The sequence below is a fragment of the Eschrichtius robustus genome, chromosome 19, assembly GCF_028021215.1.
Source record: "Eschrichtius robustus isolate mEscRob2 chromosome 19, mEscRob2.pri, whole genome shotgun sequence".
Classification (NCBI taxonomy): domain Eukaryota; kingdom Metazoa; phylum Chordata; class Mammalia; order Artiodactyla; family Eschrichtiidae; genus Eschrichtius; species Eschrichtius robustus.
The window spans coordinates 31,933,609-31,957,917 of record NC_090842.1 but is presented as its reverse complement, the minus strand read 5'-3'; the positions used below and the strand labels follow the sequence as shown (position 1 = coordinate 31,957,917).

The 24,309-nt window shown below is 33.3% G+C and overlaps 1 protein-coding gene across 13 annotated transcripts in view; it reads left to right on the top strand.

The window, feature by feature from the left end:
• CHD9 (chromodomain helicase DNA binding protein 9) overlaps positions 1-24,309 on the top strand; it is a 244,201-nt gene that overhangs the window by 73,820 nt on the left and 146,072 nt on the right. For 7 of the 13 annotated variants that reach the window (XM_068529060.1, XM_068529058.1, XM_068529056.1 and 4 more), the window contains exons 2-3: positions 1,790-1,898; positions 5,786-7,408. The exons of 1 other annotated variant lie outside the window; for it this stretch is intronic. In XM_068529060.1, coding sequence (XP_068385161.1) covers positions 5,951-7,408 — 1,458 coding nt within the window. In that variant the 5' untranslated portion in view covers positions 1,790-1,898; positions 5,786-5,950. The remainder of the gene's footprint in view (positions 1-1,789; positions 1,899-5,785; positions 7,409-24,309) is intronic. 5 more of the 13 variants (XM_068529053.1, XM_068529054.1, XM_068529051.1 and 2 more) reach the window with 1 other exon arrangement.

The window sequence follows — 24,309 nt, the reverse complement described above, 5'->3', positions numbered from 1 at the left end:
CTTCAGGAATTGGAAGGTTTGTCACAATTAGATTTATTTTAAACAATCTCAAAGTAAATGCCTAGAAAGGAAGGAGGAAATTTGACTTGATGTAAAGAAGAACTTTTTAACAGGCATTCAAGCCTAGTTTGAATGCCTTAACAAGAGTTGTTTCTAGAAGTATACAGAACATTTTTTTTTAAACAAAGAAATGGCAAACTCAAGTTTGCCAGCTTTTTATTTTGCCAAGTAAGAATATTCTTTTCCTTTTAATTTTAAAGATCTAATTGGCTTTATTAAATGATTCATGAATTGGGCAGCATCCCATCTAGCAAATAGAGAGGAATTCCCAGGATATTCTTTAAAATGACTAATATCCTTGTCATTATCATTTAATTTTTAAAAAACTGTTTCTGGGTCCAACTTTAAGTGTTTTGGTCACTGTCATTGGAAGAGGTGATATTTGCTATCTAACAATAACTTCAAATGTTAGTAGCCACAGTAAAAATGTTAGTCAAGTGTTAAGCCAGAGAAGAAATTTTAATCAGTGAAATAGTTCCCTACTGCCTCTAGGATAAAGTCCAGATTTCTTAACATGGCTAATAAAAGACCTGGATATCTGACTTCTGCTTGCCTCTCGACATCTCTCTATTGGGCTAATAGCATGCTCTGGCCACATTATGCTATTGAGTAGTTCCCAAAATGCCTTGTCCTGGCTCACCTCCGGGCATTTCTTTAGTGTTCCCCCTGTGCTCTTGTCAGTTTTAGGTACAATGCAAGAGAGTGAGGGGATTGTAAAAGACCTGTTCTCTACCCTAATAGAGGTTACAGCTTACTGGTAGAGTATTTTACCTTTCATCTTTGAAGCAGACAGGATTGTAGTTAATATTTTATATAGTTACTACTGTTCTTTGGGGTTTTTTTTACAGATGAAAACAAAAAGTACGTGATCTTCTCAAGGTCATACAGCTAGAAGGTAGTAGAGCCAGGACTCAGGTCTAGTGTTTGTTTAAAGTATCATGTTCTTTCTAATTCCTGTGTAGTCATTCACTGATTTAGCAAAAATGTATTGCATGCCTACTATGCTAGGCAACATACTAAGGATACAAAGATTATAAAGGTGTTCCTTTTTTCCAAGGGTGTAGAGTCTGCTGGAGAGAAAAGGTAATATATTATCACAATGCAATATTATTTATTATTTATCATATGCACAGATTACTAGACAGGCTTGAGTAGGTAGAGTCCTTCTATAGGAGATTAATCCTAAACTGAGTTTTCTCCAGGTACAAATATGAAATAGCTATAAGTAGCTCATAAAGTAAAAATTAATGTAGCAGAAATTTAATACTGTATAGAAATGTTGCAGACATGACTATAATAGAGGACTGAATAATTTGGTAGGGATCAATGGTTGTATTAAGTTGGAAAAGCTGTTAATGTGTGGAAATTATTGGGAAGCCTAATTCATTTAGTCTCAAAAATATTGAGAGACTTAGAGAATATAGAAATGTCTTGGAGAAAAAGCAACTCTTAGACACTAAGGAAAGTAAATTTACCATTGAAGTAAGTTTATATATATATATATATATATATATATATATATATATTCTGTTATAGAACACATATTTAGAGGTCTTATTTTTACTCATATGACCCAGTTCAAATATCACCTCTTCTCTATGCCTTTCCTGATCTTTTCCGGACATAATTAATTGCTATCCAATCTGTACTACCACAGTATAGTGATTTGTATACATCTCTGCTAAGACGTATATCATATTATTTGTTTATGTGTTTTCTTCCCCTCTAGATTATGAATTTTTTGAAGGCAGGGATTCTGTCCTATTGATATTTGAATCCATTTTATATGATCATCATCATGTTTGGCATCGGATGACTGTAGAAATGAAGATAGATAAGTAATTTGTTTTTGATTCTAAATACTTGTTTTAACTTTAGAAGAATTCTGTCCCCCGAATGTCTTAATTTAACGTACTTAATTGATAAGGCCCACTACAGCATTGCTCCAACTTGTATTTCCACCTTTATTTTCCACTTTTCTCCTTTTATATACTCTGCAGTGGTCATACTATTTCCTAAATATACTTCTTTCCTGCCTGCCATTTCTTTATTCCTGAATTCTTTGCCTGGCCTTTCCTTCCAATCCCTTTTCTAAGACCCCTTCAAATGCTAATTGTTCTAAGAAGCTTTTCCTGAATAACTTGCCAAATATGCTCTCTACTCTTTATAAATCACCTTATAGATAAACTTGTGCCTCTCTTAGGCCACGTTTATCATATTTTATTCAGTATATGACGTGCTTTTCTTGTGCCATTACTCCTTATCTCCCCCATTTAGATTCTGAACTTCCTGAGGGCAGGGGCTTTTGTAGTTTCTACAAAGCTGCTTTGGATGTAATGGACAGTCCATAAATATTTGCTTAATTAAATAGTTAAAATCGGACTGATGTGATGTTTTAATAAAGTTGGAAAATAGTACATTTACTAGAATGAAATAAGATGATAGCTCTTAAGAGCAGCTTAATTGATTAATCAATTAAGAAATTAATTAATTGTAGAATAAACTGTTCAAATCGGAAAGTATGACCATTTTTTTAGATTTTATGGGCATGTTTTCATAGTTCACCTTTAGTTTCTATTTTTATAACTAAGGTTGATGACTTACATGTATCTTGTTGCATATGAAATGTATATCTTCTTAGTATAGCAAGGTGTCTATATTCATTTTCCTCATTAGATGTTCCTCTTCTGTTTATACTTTTATAAAAGCACAAATATTGTATTATATTGGTAATGGTCTATTTACTTGTCTGTATCCCCCTTCAGAGGTCAGTTATTATTCATCATCCTAGTGCCTAGAAGTTGTTTATCAATAAATGTTTGTTGGAAAAGTAGATAGCAAAATTGTTTTCTTAATTAAAATTTTTACACCTCCCCATATTTTCGGTAGGCTTCGGGTTACATAAATGTAGAAAATACTTTGCTTTAGCATAATCTACCATAATGTACAAAAATTCAAAGACTATACCATTTCTTTTCTAAATGGAATATTACTGCTCTGATACATCATAAACTTAATTCCAGAACAGTGTTCTAAAAAACATTTAACTATTTCTTAAGAATAAAACAAATGTACAAGCCTGTAGTACACAGTATCAATTCAGAATGTTTTATATTTTATGTTCACTGTTATCACAATAATTAGGAATATATGAACTAAAGTCATATGCTTCAGATAATTTACCTTCAGCATTCGATTGGGCAGTAGCTTTTTGTAGTACTGGGTTCTGAACTCTTGAAGTAATCCATACTGAATATTCAGGAAATTACTTTAATCAATTCTAAGATGCATATTTTTTCTACTTTTAATATCTCTGATGTTAGGATGTGTCTCAGTCACTGTCTGCCCAGTGGCTGTCAGGGAGTAGTTGTCATTGCCTGTGTGTACAAAAACTTAGTCATAGATTTTATATTGCCATCACTTCAGCTGGGCTATGTACATCGGTACTATACATGTTTAATTACTCAAAATGTCTCTAAAAAGATACACTATTATTCAGCTTTAAAAAAAAGTTATTGATTATGCAGAGAGGCACAGAGACAGAGTAGCAGAACATAAATTTAATATTAGTGAAGCAAATATTTGTTGAAGAAATGACAACAATTCTACATTTTCTTACAGAGCAACAGTCAGGTGTTTATGGACCAAAAAGAGTACTTCATGGGAGAGGAAATTCTCAAATCGTTTGGAATAAGTCTAATTCTAAAAATGTTCTTAAAAGTTATTTCACAGATTATAAAATAAAAATTCAAAGTGGTATAGTGTCATAGTTTATTTCTTCACGTTACATCAGCTAATAACGTACTTTGTATTTGATAACATACTGTATTTGGTAACTTCCATTGTAATTCTTCTTTTTTCCTCTTGGTAAATAATCATACATCCATTAAAAAATATATAGGACGTTGCTTTTCTGACTATTGGGTGAGGTATACATAGATGTTCCCTTGTCTAGAGTCTATAGCTAAATATAAGATATGTTCCAGAGAAGTGACTTAACCTACTTTTTTTTTTTTTTGGCTAATGCTATGTTCAGTTCAGAACATATAGTACTCTATCTGCTTGGTCTCACAATTATAAAATCTGGAAAAATAATTTCTTCTTTTTTTCTGCATTTTACCTTTTCTAAAATTATATGTTTGTTAAAGCATTTGTATACCATTGTGATAGATAAGTCCATTTCTAGGTAAAATTAATATAGATTTTGGTAGTTTTTCCTTCTCAGAATTTTTCAAAAGTATTTCTTCATTTAAATAGTGAACAGACGTTTTGTTTAGGATATTTATATTTTCTAAAACGGACCTCCCAAAATAGAAGTTCTGGAAAAGTTTCTTAGACCTTTGCTAATTTTTGAATAAACTAATATGTAGAGAAGCAAGAATCTCCATTTGTGGTTCTCTGTGCAAGACAGTGGGGGCAGAACCCTAAATTACCTTTGTTGAAAATGTTTGGAATGAGTCAAGCCTGGAACAAAATTAGCCAGCCATTTCATGTTAGCAAGTAACCTATTAGATCCTTTCCACACATAAATTGTATGTATGTATATGTGATGTGTGTGTGTGTATAAATGTTATCATTTTTTCTCTTGATATTATCGTAAGATTTATTGCTTAGCTTAAGCTACTGTTTGTTTTTGCCTCAGCTTGATTATCAATACACTTTATTTGCACAGTTTAGTAGCTATAATAAGCAACGGGTTATTCCAAATGATTTAATGGTGGGCCACTTAGGGATAGAGTAATGAATATAACTGTTAACAGAAAGGTGCTTGGTTTTGCTACACAGATGTCTAAATCAGTTGGCTGTCAGTAGGCTGATCTTCCATGGTAGATGAACAAGAGGACCATGGTGGCAATATATTGCAACATCCCCAACATAACACATGTCTGTGTTGTCTATCAGCTGACCAGATGGCTAACTTTTATCTCATTTAGGGCCAGCTTATCATGACCTCATACAATTGCTCTTCTTGATGTAGTTCCATGTATACCATATGAAATAGTAGCTTTATCTGCTCAAGAGGTCTAGAGCAAAAGATCACAACATACTTGCTAATCTAAGAGGATTCTGATGTCATTTATCTTAGCAAGACATAACATTAAAATGTAATACATATATATTTTATACATGCTAGAGCTGCTGGGGAGTGATGGCCATTTCACGGTATGGGAGAGAGTCTGACATTTCATTCTCAAGTTTACTTTACATTCTGTCATTATAATATGTGAACTTCAAAATGAAGTAATATACATCATTACTTTTAAATGCATATAGTCATGTCCCCGTACCAGCAGTTTTTTCCTTGTAGGGAATATATATATATATTTTAATAGATCTTTATTGGAGTATAATTGCTTCACAATACTGTGTTAGTTTATGTTGCACAACAAAGCGAATCAGCCATATGCATACACATTTCCGCATATCTCCTCCCTCTTGAGCCTCCCTCCCATCCTCCCTGTCCCAGCCCTCTAGGTCATCGTAAAGCACCGAGCCGATCTTCCTGTGCTATGCCGCTGCTTCCCACCAGCCAACTATTCTACATTCAGTAGTGTATATATGTTGATTCCTTGTAGGGAATATTAATGAGCTATTTGCAATGAATTACCCCACCAAAACATACTGTACACTGAGATTTTATGTTTTTTAAATCACATATAAACTTTGTTTGTAAAACTTTAATGAATGTTCATTATCAAACTTTGTTTTTGTTCTTATTTCCTAGGATTCTGACACTTCCTGACATGTCGTTATCTAGAGCAATAATGAACATTGACCTGTTTCGGATTAGTTGATGTCCTTTGGAAATGATCCAGTAATATCTACTACAGAGAAGCTGAATGTACTCCATTTGGAGTGAACAGCCCAGTTTGTTATTGAATTTTTCAAGATGACAGATCCAATGATGGACTTTTTTGATGATGCCAATCTGTTTGGTGAGACCTTAGAAGGTTTGTCAGACGATGCATTTGTACAACCAGGACCTGTTTCACTAGTTGATGAATTGAACTTGGGTGCAGAATTTGAACCTTTGCACATAGACTCACTGAACCATGTTCAAGGTACTCCAGCACATCAGAAGATGACTGATTATGAACAGTTAAATCAGTTTGAGTCAATGAAATTTCACCAAGTTAATCAGTCTTTTGGTAGCCCAGCTGAACATGTGTTATCTCCACACTCTCAGTTTAATTGTTCTCCGATCCACCCTCAGAACCAACCCAATGGTTTGTTTCCAGATGTAGCAGATGGCAGTCCAATGTGGGGCCATCAGACAGCTACTAGCATTTCAAGTCAAAATGGGTCTCCTTTTCACCAACAAGGACATTCTCACTCTATGCATCAAACTAAAAGCTTTGTGGCACACCATGACTTTGCCTTATTTCAGGCCAATGAACAACAAACACAGTGCACTTCGCTACGCTCACAACAAAACAGAAATAATCTTAACCCAGGGCAAAATTCTCTTAGCCAGTCTAAAAATTTTATGGATGTGAATGTTTCTGGTCCACACAGAGTCAGTGTTAACCATCCACCACAAATTAATAATGCATCTACTTCACAACAGTCCCTTTCGATGCAGCAATTTTCTCAAACGTCAAATCCTTCAGTACACTTCCTGAAGTGTAGCAATCATCAAGAAGGAAATTTTAATGGACCTTCTCCAAATATGACTTCTTGTTCTGTCAGTAATTCACAGCAGTTTTCTTCACATTATTCCTTTTCCAGTAATCATGTGTCACCAAATAATCTTCTTCAGTCCTCTGCAGTTCTTGCACCTAATCATACAAATCAGACTTTATCTGATTTTACTGGGAGTAATTCCTTTTCACCTCATAGGGGAATCAAGCAAGAATCGACTCAGCATATGCTAAATCCCAATACATCGCTGCATTCAAATAACTTCCAAATGTTGCATTCATCACATCCTCAGGGTAATTACAGCAATTCAAAATTATCTCCTGTTCACATGAACTTCCCGGATCCTGTTGACTCAGGAACTCAAATGGGCCATTTCAATGATCATGTAGAAACTAATGGCTTTTCATCTTTAGAAGAGAATTTACTTCATCAAGTGGAATCTCAAACTGAGCCATTCACAGGACTTGACCCAGAAGACCTCCTTCAGGAGGGTCTCCTTCCCCAATTTGATGAGTCAGCTTTTGGGCAAGATAATTCAAGTCATGTTTTAGATCATGACCTTGATCGGCAATTTACTTCACATCTTGTAACACGGCCTTCTGATATGGCTCAAACTCAGTTGCATACTCAGGCTCGGAGTTGGCATTCATCACTTTCTAATCATCAGCATTTACATGACAGAAATCGCCTATGTTTACAGCGACAGGTATGTAGCTCTAATTTTGGTGGTTTGGGGTGGGGTGAGTTTTTACTCATTGAGTTAATTTCATATGAGACATATTCAGAATTTCTCAAACTCAGTCATTCTGTCAGGTGGATGTATATTTTAATATAGGTTTCTATTTTCAGTAGTCTTATATTTGAAAGTGATTCATTGATGTGCTCAAAGCAATATACTTCTATATTTAGAAAGTTATAAGGTATTAAGACGTCTTTTGTAACTTTCAATTATGATTGCCTTTAACAGAAAGATTTATTAAAAACAAACAAAAACTTAATAACCATAATTAAAAGGAAAACAATAGATTGGGAACATTTTATTGCAAATATAATGGGTGTAGAGTTAATACTCCTATAAAAAACTCATAATTTGATAAGATCTCAGTTGATAATTGGATAAAACATAAAAGCTGAAATTCACAAAAACGGGTCAAATTAGTAAACATAACGTTCAGGATAATATGCAACTTTAGTAATAACTCAGTTACAGTGTGGTTTCATTTTTACCTACTAGAAAAAATTTTTTAATTTTGATGCTTAACGCTGGCAAATTTATGGTGAAATTGGAACTTTTACATAGCTTTGTAATTGATACAGATATTTTGGAAAGCAATTTGGTGGCATGTTTGAGTATACAAATACTTTATTACAATAACCCAAACATAGCAAAAGTGATATACCCAAAGATATTTATCTTGCTGTATCTATAAGGGAAAATTGGAAACAGCACAGTTTGTTATCATATCCGTATTAGATGGACTATTATAGACATTAAAAAGACTTTGATAATATGTTAGTGATAGGGGAAAAGCATAATTCAAAATTAAGATCACAGTAAAGTGGTTAAGAGTCCAGGCTTTGGTTCCAGACTACCGGGGTTAGAATCTTGGCTCATGTTACTTATTTGGTGCGTAACTTTTAGCTATTTAAATAATTTCTGTGCATCTCATTTGCTTCATCTTTAAATATGGAAAATAAAAGAGCTTTGATAAGGATGAAGAGAGTTGTAACATGTAAAAGTGCTTAAAACCATGCCTAGCATATAATAAGCACTTAATAAATGTTTTTATAAGTATAATTAAATTTAATTTTTTAATTTAATTAAATAATTAAATTAAAATTAATTTTTTTCATAGCAGTATGAAAATATACATATGAAAAATACTGAAAGGAAATAGATTGTTTTAGGGTAGTGCAATTACACTTTCCTTTGTTTTTTATAGCTTTTATCATGTGAATGTATTGCTTTTAAAATTTTTAAAAATGTATTTAATGCAATATTTTATCATTTTTCTGAAAGTTTGTTGTTAAAGATTTATAAAATGCTTCAATACGTTGTTTACTTGTGAGATTTGGTGGACAGTGAAGTATATACCATGGTTCTTGAAACTAAGTATTTAGGAACCATTTTTTAATTTCAAAGCCTTGAAGTGTTTGAAAAAGATAAAATCTTTTTCTTTTCCTTTGGGGATCATGGTATTTTCAGTACAGCTTTTGAATTGTCTAGATAGATTTAAGATATTTAAAAGGGACTTGTAAACTCTCCTCCTCCCCTTCTTTTTGTGGCCTGAATATAATAATATTATGATTTTGCTCCCTCTACTGGAAGAGGATCAAGCATCTCAAGTTAGAAGGACCCTGGGGAAAAACCTCTATTGATTGAACCTAGGGTCATCTATCTACTTTTTATGTAGATATCTGTCTACCTTGACTGACTAATTTGTCCAGCATATAATTGAAGTTATGAAATCTGAAATTTATTAACTTCTTTTCTTAATTGTATTTTTCTGAGGATTTTTTTTTATTCATGTTTTCCTAAACATGTTCTACCAGCTTTAAAAAGAAGTTTCCCTTTTATAGATTTGGAATGAATGGAGGATAATTATAAATATCTAAAGTAGTCCCTAATACTAATATTTAGATATCAGTACTTAATACCATCTGAGAGAAACTTTTTTCAGACGCATTAGCAGCAGCCTTTAATAAATCATCTTATCTACACTGATACATTCATAAGGTTTTATTTAAAGCTACTCACCTTTTTGTTTCAGAGTTTGCTTTGTTTTACTAACTTACTCTTTTTGTTACATGTTTAAAAACTGATAAAGGGCAGCTGGCTTTGAATACTTATCTGACTTATTGAAAGTCTGTTCTCAAGTTTCCTATTATTTCTTAGTGTTAAGACTTAGCGTTGGACATTTCTCGTTGTCGGGGTGAAGAATAGAGGTGGATTGGTAGAGAAGGTAGGAGATTATGATTATGATTAATATGGATTGCATATAGGTGTTATATGTGCAGAATTATGTCAGATATCCTAAATATGTGAAATTTAAATTATTTAATATTTATAATTTATGACAAATTGTGGCAGAGCATATAAGTCTTTGTGTAATTTTTGGCATTTTTTGAACAGTTATGGTTACGACGTAGACAAAATGTTGCACTACTACAGTTTTCCCCAGGTTCTATGAAAATAATTTTTTTCCTAGGTTTTTTTGTTGTTGTTAAGCTCTCTTAAATGTAGTAATTTCATTTCAGACTAAATTAGCATTGTTAAATATGTGTATAGAAGTTAACAGATTAAAAAGCAATGAAGTGGCATAATTTTTGGTTTATCAAAATTTTAAAAAAGGACATATTGTTATAGCCAAAACAAGATACTTATTAATCTACTGTTTGAAAACTCATGGTTGGCACTCTATTTAGAATTTTAGAAAGCTTTACTGAGAATATGGGATATGTAAAGAATATTTCTAAGCCTTGCTTTTTATTATTCCCCAACTGAGGTCGGGTGTTTGTGGATATAATTTCAAATGTCTTAGAGTCTGTGTCAGTCATTAAAAACAGTGAATATTGCTGAGAACATTTCTTATATAATTGACTCTAGAATTTTACCATTTTAAAAAGAAAAGAGAAAAAAGGCGAGAAGCTACAGGAAGTGTTTCTAAATGTAAATACTCACAAAACATAATAGAGAAAATACTAGCTTATTTTCATCTCTAACTTTTATAGCAAAGGAATTTTGAGAGAATAATACTATAAACTTTTCATTGCTCTTTTATGACATACTGCGATTTTGTAACAAAATCTTTCATTTTTGTCTTCTTATTTGTAAAGTGGAAACACTCTGTGGAGCACTGTGGTTCTCTCAATGTTTGTAAATTAAATTTACTGTAAAAGTTCTACAGCAGTGAAAGATATGTGGGATAGCTAAAATAGCAATCAACATAGGAGATAGAATTTTATGATGTATATAATTGTACATAATTCCTTGTTGGCTTTTGTGTTCTGATGAATTTATTACTTTATTTACTACCTTGAATTTTTATTTTTTTTTCCCCTGAAGGTAGGGAAACTTACATTATTTATGAGCTTTAAAAAAAAAAACTTAGAGAAAGGTTAGAACAGCCAATGTAAGGCACATTTTAAAATATTACATTTTTGGGAATTCCCTGGCAGTCCATTGGTTAGGACTCCTCGCTTTCACTGCAGGGGGCACGGGTTCAATCCCTGGTCAGGGAACTAAGATCCCACAAGCCACTCGGTGCGGCCAAATAAATAAATAAATAATAAAATATTGGATTTTTTTCTGATGAAAAATTTAATACATAATCATTATTTTAAAATTGGACCACATAGAGAACAGATGGAAAACGAGTTACTTGTAATATGACTATGAAAAGATACCCCTGTTGACATTTTGTTGTATAAGTTTTCAGTGAGACCTGTTGTCTGTCTCTTCCCTGTCTTCCACCTACATATTTTTGCATTTTTAAGAAACAAGGTTGAGATCACATAGTTTATGCTGTTTGGCAAATTGCTTTTTTAACCTTCCAATTAATATGTTGCAGACATTTTTCATGTCGTAAAATATTTTTCTGAAAATGATTTTGAATGGCTAAAAGTTTGCCGTTGTAAGGTTGCTAAATACCTTATAACAGTAAAGTTATTATTGAGATTTGGAAAAACCTGAATCAAGGTAATTAAAATGTTTATATTTTTGTTGTGTTTATTACCGTAATAGTTCAATTTAAAGTAGGTACAGAGTAGTAAGCAAAAATTAGAATAACTAGCACTATGATAGAGCACTATGTTTGTGCCAAACACTGTTGTAAATACTTAACATATATTATTAACACATTGATCTTTCACAACAGTCCTTTTATTTGGAGTCAGTTATTTACTTCAGTTTGCACAGTAGGAAACTGAGGTACAGAAAAGTTAAGTAATATACCCCAAGTCACACAGCCAGTGTAGAGACAGCCAGTGGCCAGACTGGATTCAAATCAGATTTGACTCCATTATATATGGTCTTAACTACTTTCACTTTACTTCAAAGTATATTATTAATGCAGTGTAATGTATGACAATAATATACTAAATGATTTCTCCCTTCTCACCTCACCCTCCACCCCTTCAAAAATCTACCTTACTGATGAGGCAGAAACTTGCTTTAGAATCTTTAAGTGGAGAAGACCATTCATCTCATGTTTTCTGGCTATATTGGCAGATAGTTTATTCATTATCAGAGGGAAAAACAACCCCAAAACAACAAAGAACAAAAGTAAAGTGAAATAGCTGTTGCTTCCAAAAGTGTTTTGACATTTTTTAAATAAGATTGTTTTTAAGATGATAACAACAAATGCCCTAAAAGTAAACCTGATAATTATCTTCAGATGTTTGAAGGACTTTAGAGGTCAGAATTGGGTCTACTAAGTGGAAGTCACAGAAAAGCAGATTAGTATAAGGAAGTTTGAAGTAAAGCTCTTTCACTGAAAGCAGGGAGATGGAATGGCTCAGAAGTGCCACAGAAGGAATTCCTGCAGTGGATGGAAAGTGGACTAAATTGGTATGTTCTTTTCAACTCTTAAGATTCTATGGTTGTTAATTTTGGGTTTCTTTGTAAGATATATCATTCATATTGCCTGTTTAGCTCCTGAGTGGCAATTACAAATAAGGAAGAAAGGTAAGGAAATGTGACAAGTTCTCTGCTATCCAAGAACATCAGGGAATTATTTATCATAGATGGGTAAATTTTCCAGATAGTTGAAATGTATTCTATTAAGCATCAAAATCTTTAATTATATGGCTCCCTGCCCGCCCCCCCCCCCCCCAAGGGTGATGGTGATGGTGGTAGAATGATCAGTTAGGAAAAGATGAAAAGAAATCTTAGATTTTTATAGGGAGGTCTTGTATGTTCAAATTTGTAATGGTTATTGTTACACCTCCAGGAATCACCCTCACTTAAGTAAGAATTTATTGGAACACATTAGATATTTGAAAGTTATCTTAAGCAGAAGCACAGCTAATTTTGCCTGTAAGTGAAATCGTTATTAAAAAAAAAAAAGGAGGAAAACCTCTCTAAAACTAAATGTAAACCTGAAGCAAGGAATTTGCTATACTTTGCTCATACCCATTGAATTCAGAGGATCCCAAGCTCTTTGCTAGTTTTTTTTGTTTTTTGGTTTTGAGTTTGTTTTTTTTTTAATAGTCGTAACTTTTCCACATCAAAAAATCAACAGATAACGAATAATTTAAAAACTTGTCGCTCCGCTTATGCCCTAGACAAGAAGAGAAAAAACTACCTAAGTAATATTTAGATTGTTTCATTGAATAATTTAAATTTTTATAAGTAACATCCCTCTGTTTATCAAAATTTGTTTAAATCTTTATGCATTTGGCAAGGTATTGCTTATAAGAAGTTTCAAAATTCTTTGCTAAGCCAAAACACAAAATAGAAATTCTATGCAGGAATTTCCCTTTTAGTTGCTTTTTTTCAGTTATACTGGGCTAGTTTTCGGTTTTGACATTTCTGTCAAATCTTCTAGATTAAAATGTTCTGTTTGGACTGGGAATTTGTGGAATATTAGCTAGTTCTAAAATATGATCTTAATTATTAAACTATGTACTATATTGTAGAAGGATTGAGCTCTGCATTGAGTAACAGAAACTCTGTTGTTAACAGTGGCTTTAAGGCTGTTGACTTCTGACATGCATACTTAAGGGTGAAAGGTGAACAGGAAGTGAATTCCAGGGGTGGGGAAGAGGCAGCAGTTGGTGAGAAATTTGTGGATTAGTGCAGTGTGTGAAGCGCATGAGATTCAAGCCAAACTTCAAAGTAGGTCTAACAAAGTTTTGTTGTATTTAAGTCTTTTGTTTTTGTTTTTATGTTTTACCCTTGCTATTTTTTTAAATGGAAGTATGGTTGATGTATATAAGTTACAGGTGTATATTGTATTTAATTTTATTGATGAGGTGCACTTCCAAATAGGACCACTCAGTCATTTACTTATCATTATTAATATATGAAATTGAAAAAAAATGTGTTAGGGGCTACTGAGCCATCAAACTTTATTCTATTACGATAATATGAATACACAGTTGTTTTGGAGTACTTAAATATGGGAGATCAGGTTTGTTTGGGTAATTGGACTGAAATGATTTTAAATTAAGGAAATACTTTAACACAGTATGGTATGGGTAATATATGGAAAGAGATAGTAAGTGCAAAGTTACTGAAAACTGCAGTCTAAGCTTTAGGAAGCTTAGACTGCAGTTTTCAGTGAAATAAAATCTGATAATTTACTCGGGTCAACTATGCAAATAATAACTTGCACATTTATTATGCATTTAATACCTTACAAATTATGAAAGGAGGGCAGTCTTTTTTTTGTATTGAAGTTTTGTATTATTTACAATATTATATTAGTTTCAGGTGTACAACATAGTGATTCAGTATTTTTATGGATTATATTCTATTTAAAGCTATTACAAGATAATAATGGCTAAGGACCAATCTTTAAGCAAAGTTTTTCCCTACATGAATATATGTTTGTATACCTGAAAACAGTACAAGTTTACATTGAACATTTCATGGAATCATAGAATTTTAGAGCTGGATAAGATTTTACTCTATCCTCATACAAAAAGCAAAAACAGTGTCAGGTCATTTTGCTTGCTGTCATATAACTGCTTAACATTCCTTTTTATAGTGTTTAAGGGTGTTCAGAAGCGAGAATGATACCACACTATGGTGAGGCACTTACAATTTATGTGTTGTAAGATACAGTTACAACTGGTTGTCTCCAAATTGAGAAATATTTTTGATTTGCTGGGTTTTGTTTTTTTGTGTGTGTGTGGTTTTTTTTCCATGTATACCTTTCAACATATCTTCAGTTTGTAACTATCCTTTTAGTGTTAAAAAGTGCACCCTTACTGTATCTGTCAAATGTAGATATAAAGTGTAGATGTGTGAATGAATGAATTTTATATAACCTCTGTGTTTTGGAAATGTTCCATTTTTGCTTTTATTTGTTCAGTATTTATTAGATGTCTACCAGGTGTAAGAGATTATGCTGGACACTGAAGTTACAAAAATGAATCAGATATGGTCCTTTGCCTTTGAAGAACTCAAATTGAAAATTAAGTCATACTTTCCCATTGATCTATATTATAATTTCAGAGATGTTCTCTTTTCATTTGTGATTCAGTTTCAGTTGATAGAAGTTTCTAGCACTTTCCCTTAGCTTTCCAAGTAAGTGATTTGGAATGAGTGATAATTACAAACAATTTCTTTGATCCATCCAATTTAAAGAAGGTATTCCTCTAAGTTTCTAGATTAGCCCTTTGTTTCATGACATTTTGGCAGTCTGTACTTACTTGATCCTTCATATATATTTTATATACATATTATAATATGTGTACATATAATATATAACTGTCTAAGGTCCAGTGGCTCTTGTAAATTGCAGAGTCAAGAAAGAAGGCCCTTTTCTTTTGAGCTTCTAATCTACTTAAATTTATTACAAACTATTACAAAAGTGTTAAAAAAAAAACCCAACAAAACAACAACAAAAAAAACCCTGTGCTATGTGAGTCAACTTTCAGCACTACTTTTTTGTCAAAAGAGAAATAACTAGTTACTAAGAGATAAACGATTATATTGTTAAATAAATTTCCCAGGATTTTTTTCCTCTAAATTCCTCAAATGAAAGTAAGACTTTTAAAAGTAATTTTTAAAAACTAATATGGTAAGCATTGAGAGTGTAATTAGAGATAGAAATAATAAAACAATTTGCATAGTATTTTTAAGTGGTTTTACTTACATTATTTGAATTTTTTAGTAATAACCTGGGGTATATATAAGTTGGTATTATTTCTCAGAGTTTACAGATCAAGTATTTGAGGTGTCAAGAGGGAAAGTGACCTGTCTAAAACCGGACAGCTACTAATGGTTTAGCAGAAACTTAACTCTAAATTCACTGTGTTTTCTACCGTATCAACTCATAAGAGCATAAACAGCAAACGTATTCACTGAGCACCTGCTACTTACATATCAGGTGCTGGGTACTGCTGTGCTGGGTACTGACATTACAAATACAGAGAGACTGACTTCTAAGGCTAGGCCTGCAAATCTGTATTTTTGTTATTTTACAAGAAAAAAGATGACTTCAAGTCAGTTTAAGCAGTATTAGAAATATCAATATTATGAATTTCTTCAAACTGTTTATATTGAAAGTATTATTTGCTTTTCCTAACTTTTTATTTTGAAAAAGTTTAAACTTAGAGGAAAGTTGAAAGAATAATACAATGGACATCTATATACCATTCACATAGACTCACATTTTTTGCCACATTTGCTTTCTCACTCTATTTTTAATTTTAAATAAAAGTTACTTTTACTAAGTGATAAAACATCAATAACAGAAAATCACATAGTCAAATTCAGATTTCTTAAATTATCCTAATAATTTTTATAGATGTTTGTTTTAAAATCCAGAATCCAATCAAAGGTCAGGCATTGCATTTAGTTGTTAGGTCTCTTTAATATTCTTTAACCTAATTTAGGCTTTTCATGCCTTTTTGTTGTTCTTTCCTGACGTCACCATTTTTTTCAAAGTCCAGACCTGTTGTCTGCATTTCTCTAGTTGTTTGGTCATAATTCAAGTTAAACATTTATTGGTAAGGGTGCCACATAGATGATTTTTGTATACTTCTATTGGGTTACATTAGGAGACATGATTTTAGTTTGTCCCATTATTGGTGATGCTAAGTTTTATCACTTAGTAAAAGTACCTTCACCCCTTTGTAATTAATAGGTGGGATTTTTCTATAAAGAGTTGGACCCATGGATTTAAAAAAAACATTGAATATGTTATAATCCATTGCCATTATTTTTCTTTTTGACTATTTTGCCAGTGGGGAATCTTTGCAAGCCAACTCTTGCCCTTCTAACATGTCCTCATTAGTCTCTAAGTACTTCTGCTTTCTGGTGTAAGAAGATGTATTTAATTTCCTTGCCTCAGACCTGGAATCAGCCATTTCTTTAAGGAGCTCGTTTGCTTTATTTATCCTATGTAATGCCACAGGATCTGAGTACTGTTGTGTAATTTCTTAGCTGTGTTTCTTTGTTGGAAGCTTGTGATTCCAGAAATTTTGGATTCAATTTCATAAGTACTTTGTCACCATCTATGATTTCGTGTGGTGCTGTGCTATGTATGAAATAAGAAGGGGTCCTTGTTTGGTATTTCATTTAGGTTAAACTCATATTGAACAGAGGGATTTAAGTTTTCTTAAAAGTTGGATACAAATTTTTGAGAACATACTATGTGCTAAGCACTGATGTAGTTGTAGTTCTAAGACAGCTTTGTCTGTAAGACATTCGTTTATAAATTCAGTAAACATTTTGAACACCTGTCATATGTAAGACAATATATGAGGCATTCTGCTTTTTTTGTAACTCATGAGGGAGATAAGACCCATATTACAAATATGCATGAACCTCCAGTATTGTATGCTTAGACATAATATATAAATTATCTAAAATGATGGTGGATACTAAAGTTTTACCTAGCTTTGTAAGATATTTATATGTGTTTCTCCTTTGAGAATTGATAATATTTCAAGTTTATCAATAAAAATGATTTAGTTTAAGCATCTGTTGACTGTCTAGTATGTGAAGAGATATAGATAGTTGACAACTACAAAAGTGAAACATGTCCACTGAACGTATTTAGAAAAAATTTAGAAAGCACAAACAAGAAAAGTCACCCCTCATCTCATCAACTAGAAATAATCACTTTTTATATTTTGGGGCTATATGCTTTTAGTCTTACACTCTATAACTACATTTACCTATTTGTTTTCTATATCAAATTTTCAGCTTAATTTAGGTATAATTGATATGTAATAAACTGAACATATTTAAAGTATGCAATTTGCTAAACTTTGACATGTATATACCTGGGAAACCATCGTCACAATCAAGATAATTAACATATTCATCACCCCAAAAAGTTCCCTGTTGTTCCTTTGTAATCCTTTCTTCCATCCTCCACTCCCCCCGCCACCAAGGCAACCACTGATCTGATTTCTGTCACTATAGATGAGTTGGCATTTTCTAGAATGTTGTATAATGGAAAAATATGGTTTGTATTCTTTTTTAATCTGGCTTCTTTTACTCAGCATAACTATTTTGAGATTCATCCAGTAGTTGCAGGTATAATATTTCATTCCTTTTAATTGCTAAGTAGTATTCCATTATATGGATACACCACAATTTGTTTATCCATTCACTTGTTGGTGGATATTGTTTCAGGTTTGGGGTTACTGTGAATAAAGATGCTATGAACATTTGTGTACAGTCTTTGCAAGTAAATACTTTTATTTCCACTGGGAAAATAATTTAAGCCATTCTAAGGAGTGGGTGGTGGTGTCTTACTGTGATTTTAATTTGCATTGCCTTAATCATTCATGATGTTGAATATCTTTTCATGTGCTTACTGGCATCCACGTATCTTCTTTGGTGAAGTTTCTGTCCAAATTGTTTGCCCGTTTAAAAAATTGGGTTGTTTTTTATTATTGAGTTGTAGTATTCTAGTTGTCAGATATATGTTTTGCAAATTTTTTCTCCTAGTCTGTGGCTTGCCTCTTCTTAATAGTATACGCTGAAGTGCAAAAGTTTTTAATTTTGAACAAGTCCTATTCATTACTTTTCTTTTATAGACTGTGCTTGTTTAATATTTAAGAAATCTGTGCCTACCCTATAGTCATCAAGATTTTTTCTTATGTTTTCATGTAGAAGTTCTTTGTTTTCCTTAAATGTTTGTAGAATTCAATATTGAAGCCATCTGGGCCTGAACTTTTATTTTTGGGAATGTTTTTAATTATACATCTAATTTCTTTAATAAACATATGTCTCTTAGGTTATATGTATGAGTGAGCTTTTGGTAGTTTGTGCCTTTCAGAATTTTTTAATTTCATCTAAGTTGTCAAATTTTTTGGCATAATGTTTTCATTGTTATCCTTTCAATGTACAGTTAATAGAGTACATTTATGACATTGATAATTAATATCTTTTCTCTTTCTTTCCTGATTAGTGTAGCTAGAGGTTTATCAGTTTTATGGAGTTTAATTGATTTTCTCTTATTTCCTGCTTTAGATTTCACGGATTTCTCATATTTTTATTATTTCTTTTGCTTACTGTGGGTTTAATTTACTCTTTTTTTAAACTGAAAAATTGAAGTCATTGATTGAACTCTTCTTTTCTGATATAGATGTTTGATGCTATACATTTGCCATTAAGTGTTGTCTTAGGTGCATTTCATTTTTATTCAGTTTCAAAAACTTTTGAATTCCCCCCTTTGATTTCTTATTTGACCGGTGAGTTATTTAGAAACGTTTATTTAATTTATAAATATTTGAATTTTTTTCCAGATACCTTTTTGGTATTGATTTCTAATTTAACTCCATTGTGATCAGAGAACAAATTTTTATGTTTTGAATTTGTTTACATTTATTTAGATTTGTTCTATAGCTTATGTTCTTGGCTTTACATATATTCTTTGCTCTGATACCTGCTTTATTTGGTATTAATATAGTCGCTTCTGTTTTCTGTTTGTGTTAGCATGGAATATCTTTTTCCATCCTTTTACTTTTAATCCGTTTGTTTTTATATTTAAAGTGGCTTTCTTATAGGCAACATACAATTGATTCTTCTCTTCTTTATCCAACTTAACAATCTGTTTTATAATCGAGGTGATTAAACCATTTATATTTAATGTGATTAATTATATTGATATGTTTAAACCTACTATCTTGCTATTAATTTTATATTTGTCCCGTGTATTCTTTGTTCCTCTTTCCCTTATTTCCTGCCTATTTTTGTATTAACAGAGTAATTTTTATGATTCCATTTGTGTTGGTCATGGTCCATTGGGATGACAGAAACTATACATTAATATGAGCAGGGAGATTTTAATTAATAATTATTAACTGAAACAGGATTGGTCTAATGTGAGACTGACTACTAAGGCATAAAGAAAATTTTAAAGAGTACAGGGACTTCCCTTGTGGTCCAGTGGTTAAGACTCCGTGCTTCCAATGCAGGGGGCGTGGGTTCGATCCCTGGTTGGGGAGCTAAGATCCGACATGCCTCATGGCCAAAAAACAAAACATAAAACAGAAGCAATATTGTAACAAATTCAATAAAGACTTTAAAAATGGTCCACATCAAAAAAATCTTTTTAAAAAAAGTACAAAAAAGAGCAGATAAATGGGGCAGCCACCATCTCTAGGATGGACACAAAGTACTCAAGGAAGGAAAAAATCTTGGACATGGACCTCTCACCGGGGCTGCAGTCCAGACTTCATTAGAGGGGGCATAGCCATGGAGCACTGCATGTTAGAGAAATTTGCTGCAGTGTCATGTTAGTGAGTCTTATTGGGCATCTGCTTTGTGTGGTACCGGCGGGGTGGGGGCAGACAATGGCCATAGACCGATGTTATGACTCAAAACTTCCCTTGAAGCTGCCTAAGAAGGTGTCATGTGAAGTTAACCATGGGGTGCTTTTGTGTCCTGCTGGCTCCTGTATTCTTCTGTAGCCTGCCGAAGAGAACACACCGGAACCAGGATTTGAAACCCCTTCATCTTCCAGTAATCTTCCAGCGCCCCCTACTAACAAAGCTTGACATTGTGCCACTGGCAAAGGAAAAATGTGTACAGGTTTCAACTCCATTATTGCAGGAGCAGACAATGAAGTATGGATTTAGACCTGAGAGGTGGTAAATTGACATCTGGCACACAAAGTAAGCCTTTGTTGAGCTACTGTTTAGTACTTTTTGTCATTTTATTTTAGTGGTTGCTTTAATATTAACAGTATACATCTTTAACTTATCACAGTTTACCTTCAATTGTAATATACCTCTTCATATATATTATATGAATGATATCACAGTGTATTTCCATTTCCCCCATCCTGGACTTTGTGCTTTTGTTGTTGTATATTGTACTTCTATATAGAAGTTATAAACTCCACACTAAATTTCTATTAATTTTCCTTTAAGCAGTCAATTATCTTTGAATAAGCTTTTAAGAATAAGAAAAAATATATTTTATATTTAACCACATATATACCATTTCCAGTGTTCTTTTTCTTTTTAATATTTATTTATTTAAGCTGTACTGGGTCTTAGTTGCAGCATGCGGGATCTTTAGTTGTGGCACTTGGGCTTCCTAGCTGTGGCATGCGAACTCTTAGTTTGTGGCATGCATTCGGGATCTAGTTCCCCGACCAGGGATCAAACCTGGGCCCCCTGCATTGGGAGCGCGGAGTCTTACCCACTGGACCACCAGGGAAGTCCCTCCAGTGTTCTTCATTTCTTCTTGTAGATGCCAGTTTCTATCTGCTATCATTTTCTCTGCTTGAAAGACTTCCTTTAACATTTCTTGTAGTGCAGGTCTGATGGTCATGAATTCTTTCAACTTTTATATGCCTAAAAGGTGTTGGGACTTCTCTGGTGGCACAGTGGTTGAGAGTCCACCTGCCAATGCAGGGGACACGGGTTCGATCCCTGGTCGGGGAAGATCCCACATGCCGCTGAGCAACGAAGCCCGTGCGCCACAACTGCTGAGCCTGCGCTCTAGAGCCCGTGCACCACAACTACTGAGCCCTCATGCCACAACTACTGAGGCCCATGTGCCTAGAGCCCGCGCTCTGCAACAGGAGAAGCCATGGCAATGAGAAACACATGCAGTGCAACGAAGGATAGCCCCCGCTCGCTGCAACTAGGGAGAGCCTGTGCACAGCAATGAAGACCCAACACAGCTAAATAAATAAATAAATAAATAAAATAAAAGGTCTTCATTTCCCTTTTATTTTTGAAAGATATTTTTGCTGGATATAGAATTCTAGGTTGCCAGTGGTTTTTATGTTTCTTTTTATACTTTAAGTATGTTGCTCTGCTGTCTTCTGTTTTGCCTTGTTTCTGATGTGAAGACTTCTGTAATTCTTACCTTTGTTCCTCTGCATGTAACGTATATTTGTTCCCTGGTAACTTTTATGCATTTTCTCTCTTCTAATGTTTTTAAGCAATTTGATTCTGATACTTGTTGATGTGGTTTTCTTCATGTTTCTTGTACATGAGTTTTGTTGAACATTTTGGATCTGTGCTTATAGTTTTTGTCAAACGTGGAAATTTTTCCTTGAAATATTTTTGTTGTTCTCCATTACAGATAGATTAGGCTGCTTGAAGTTGTTCCACAGCTCACTCATGCTGTGTGTGTGTGTTCGTGTTTTCTTTTTTAGCCTTTTCCCTGTCTTTGGTTTTGGATTTTATTGTTGTTGTTGTTCTGTGTTTGGATAGTTTTTATTAATATGTATTTACTACTCTTTTCTTCTGCTGTGTAATCTGTTAATTCCAGCCAATGTATTTTTTAAATCTCATTTTCATTTATTTTATGTCTTCCATGTCTCTACTTAACATGCTTAATCTTTCCTCTAATTTACTGAACATTTGGAATATAATTATACTAGCTATGTTACTTATCCTTGTCTACTAAATCTATCATCTGTGTCATTTCTGAGCCTGCTTCTATTGATTTATTTCTCTCCTAATGTAGGTTGTATTTTCCTGCCTCTTTGCATGCCTGATAATTTTTGAATAGGTGCCAGACATTGTGAATTTTACCCTGATGAGTGTTGGAAAGTTTTGCATTTTTGTAAATATTCTTGAGTTTTGTTCTGGGATACAGTAAGTTACTTGGAAATTGGTTTATCTTTATAAGATCTGTTTCCAAGCTTTGTTTGGATGGACAATATTTAGGACTAATTTTCCCCCACTACTGACAAAATAACCTTGTGAGTTCTCTGTCCAATTCCTTGTGAAATACAAGATTTTCCAGTCTGGCTGATGGAAAGATGGACTATTCCTGGCCTTAGTGTATGATCTCAGTTGCTTTCACGTGGTTTGTTCTGGGCCTTGGGCAGTTTCTTCACAAAGTAGTAGTATTGATCAGTACTTATCTAAAGCCTTGAGAGGAGACCTTCTGAAGATCTCTGGAGGTCTTTCCCTGTGAAGCTCTCTCCTCTGCAGAACTTTCCCCTGCATTCTGGCTCCCCTGAACTTACAGCTCTGTCTCCTCAACACAGGCTGTGAGATTCCACCTGACTTCCTGATATCACTGTTGTTCTGCAGCTTGGAAGCATTCTCTTTATTCTCCAAATAAGATAATAGCCTTAGCTCAATTGTTTCCCTTCTCTCAGGGATTACTGTCATGGGTTGACTGATGTCCTATGTCTAAAAATTATTGTTTTATATATTGTGCTTGGTTTTTTGGTTGTTTTAAGCATGAGGGTAAATCCAGTTCCTATTATTCCATCTTGGACTTAATTGGAAGGCTTAAAACACCATTTAATGACTGTATAATAATTTATAATGTAGAAATACTATGGTTTATATAGCCAGTTTATTTTTCTTAGATAGTATGATGAATATTTTTGTAGATAAATTATTGTGTGTACCTTTGATTAGAAAGAGTCCTAGAAAATCAAGGTAAATGTACAGACTTTCCATTGAAAATTAGTACAATTATGAATAATAATAAAAATACAAACAGCCAATAAATATTGAGCAGTTATACTTATGTTCATAGCTTTACATATGTTTTTTTCATTTAATCTTCAGAACAACTCTGTGAGGTAGATCTTATCATCTACTCTGTTTTACAGATACTGGCTTGAAGCATAGGATAGTTACATAGCTTGCTCAGGGTCATACAGATAGTGTTGGATACTTTCTGTATGTCATCACATTTTTTCCTCATAATAATCGTATAATGTTAATTGTGGCACCTTAATTTATAAATGAAAAAAACAAACTCAAGGTACCACAGTTTATAAGTCACAGACCTAAAACTCGAACACAGATTTGAGAAAACTAGATATTGAGAAAAGATAAAGAGGGAATTTGCTGTTAGTCCAGTGGTTAGGACTCCGAGCTCGCACAGCTGAGGGTCCAGGTTCAATCCCTGGTCAGGCAACTAAGATCCCACAAGTAATTAGTACTGTTTTTTTTTAATCAGATAATCCGATTTCCAACGTGTTGCTGTATTTTATTTTGTAAAAATGCTGTTTTTGCAAAAATAAACAAAAGGGACCTAATGAAACTTAAAAGCTTTTGCACAACAAAGGAAACCATAAACAAAACGAAAAGACAACCCTCAGAATGGGAGAAAATATTTGCAAACGAAGCAACTGACAAAGGATTAATCTCCAAAATATACAAGCAGCTCATGCAGCTCAACATCAGAAAAACAAACAATCCAAAAATGGGCAGAAGACCTAAATAGACATTTCTCCAAAGAAGATACACAGATTGCCAACAAACACGTGAAAGGATGCTCAACATCACTAATCATTAGAGAAATGCAAATCAAAACTACAATGAGGTATCACCTCACACCAGTCAGAATGGCCATCATCAAAAAATCTACAAACAATAAATGCTGGAGAGGGTGTGGAGAAAAGGGAACCCCCCTGCACTGTGGTGGGAATGTAAATTGATACAGCCACTATGGAGAACAGTATGGAGGTTCCTTGAAAAACTAAA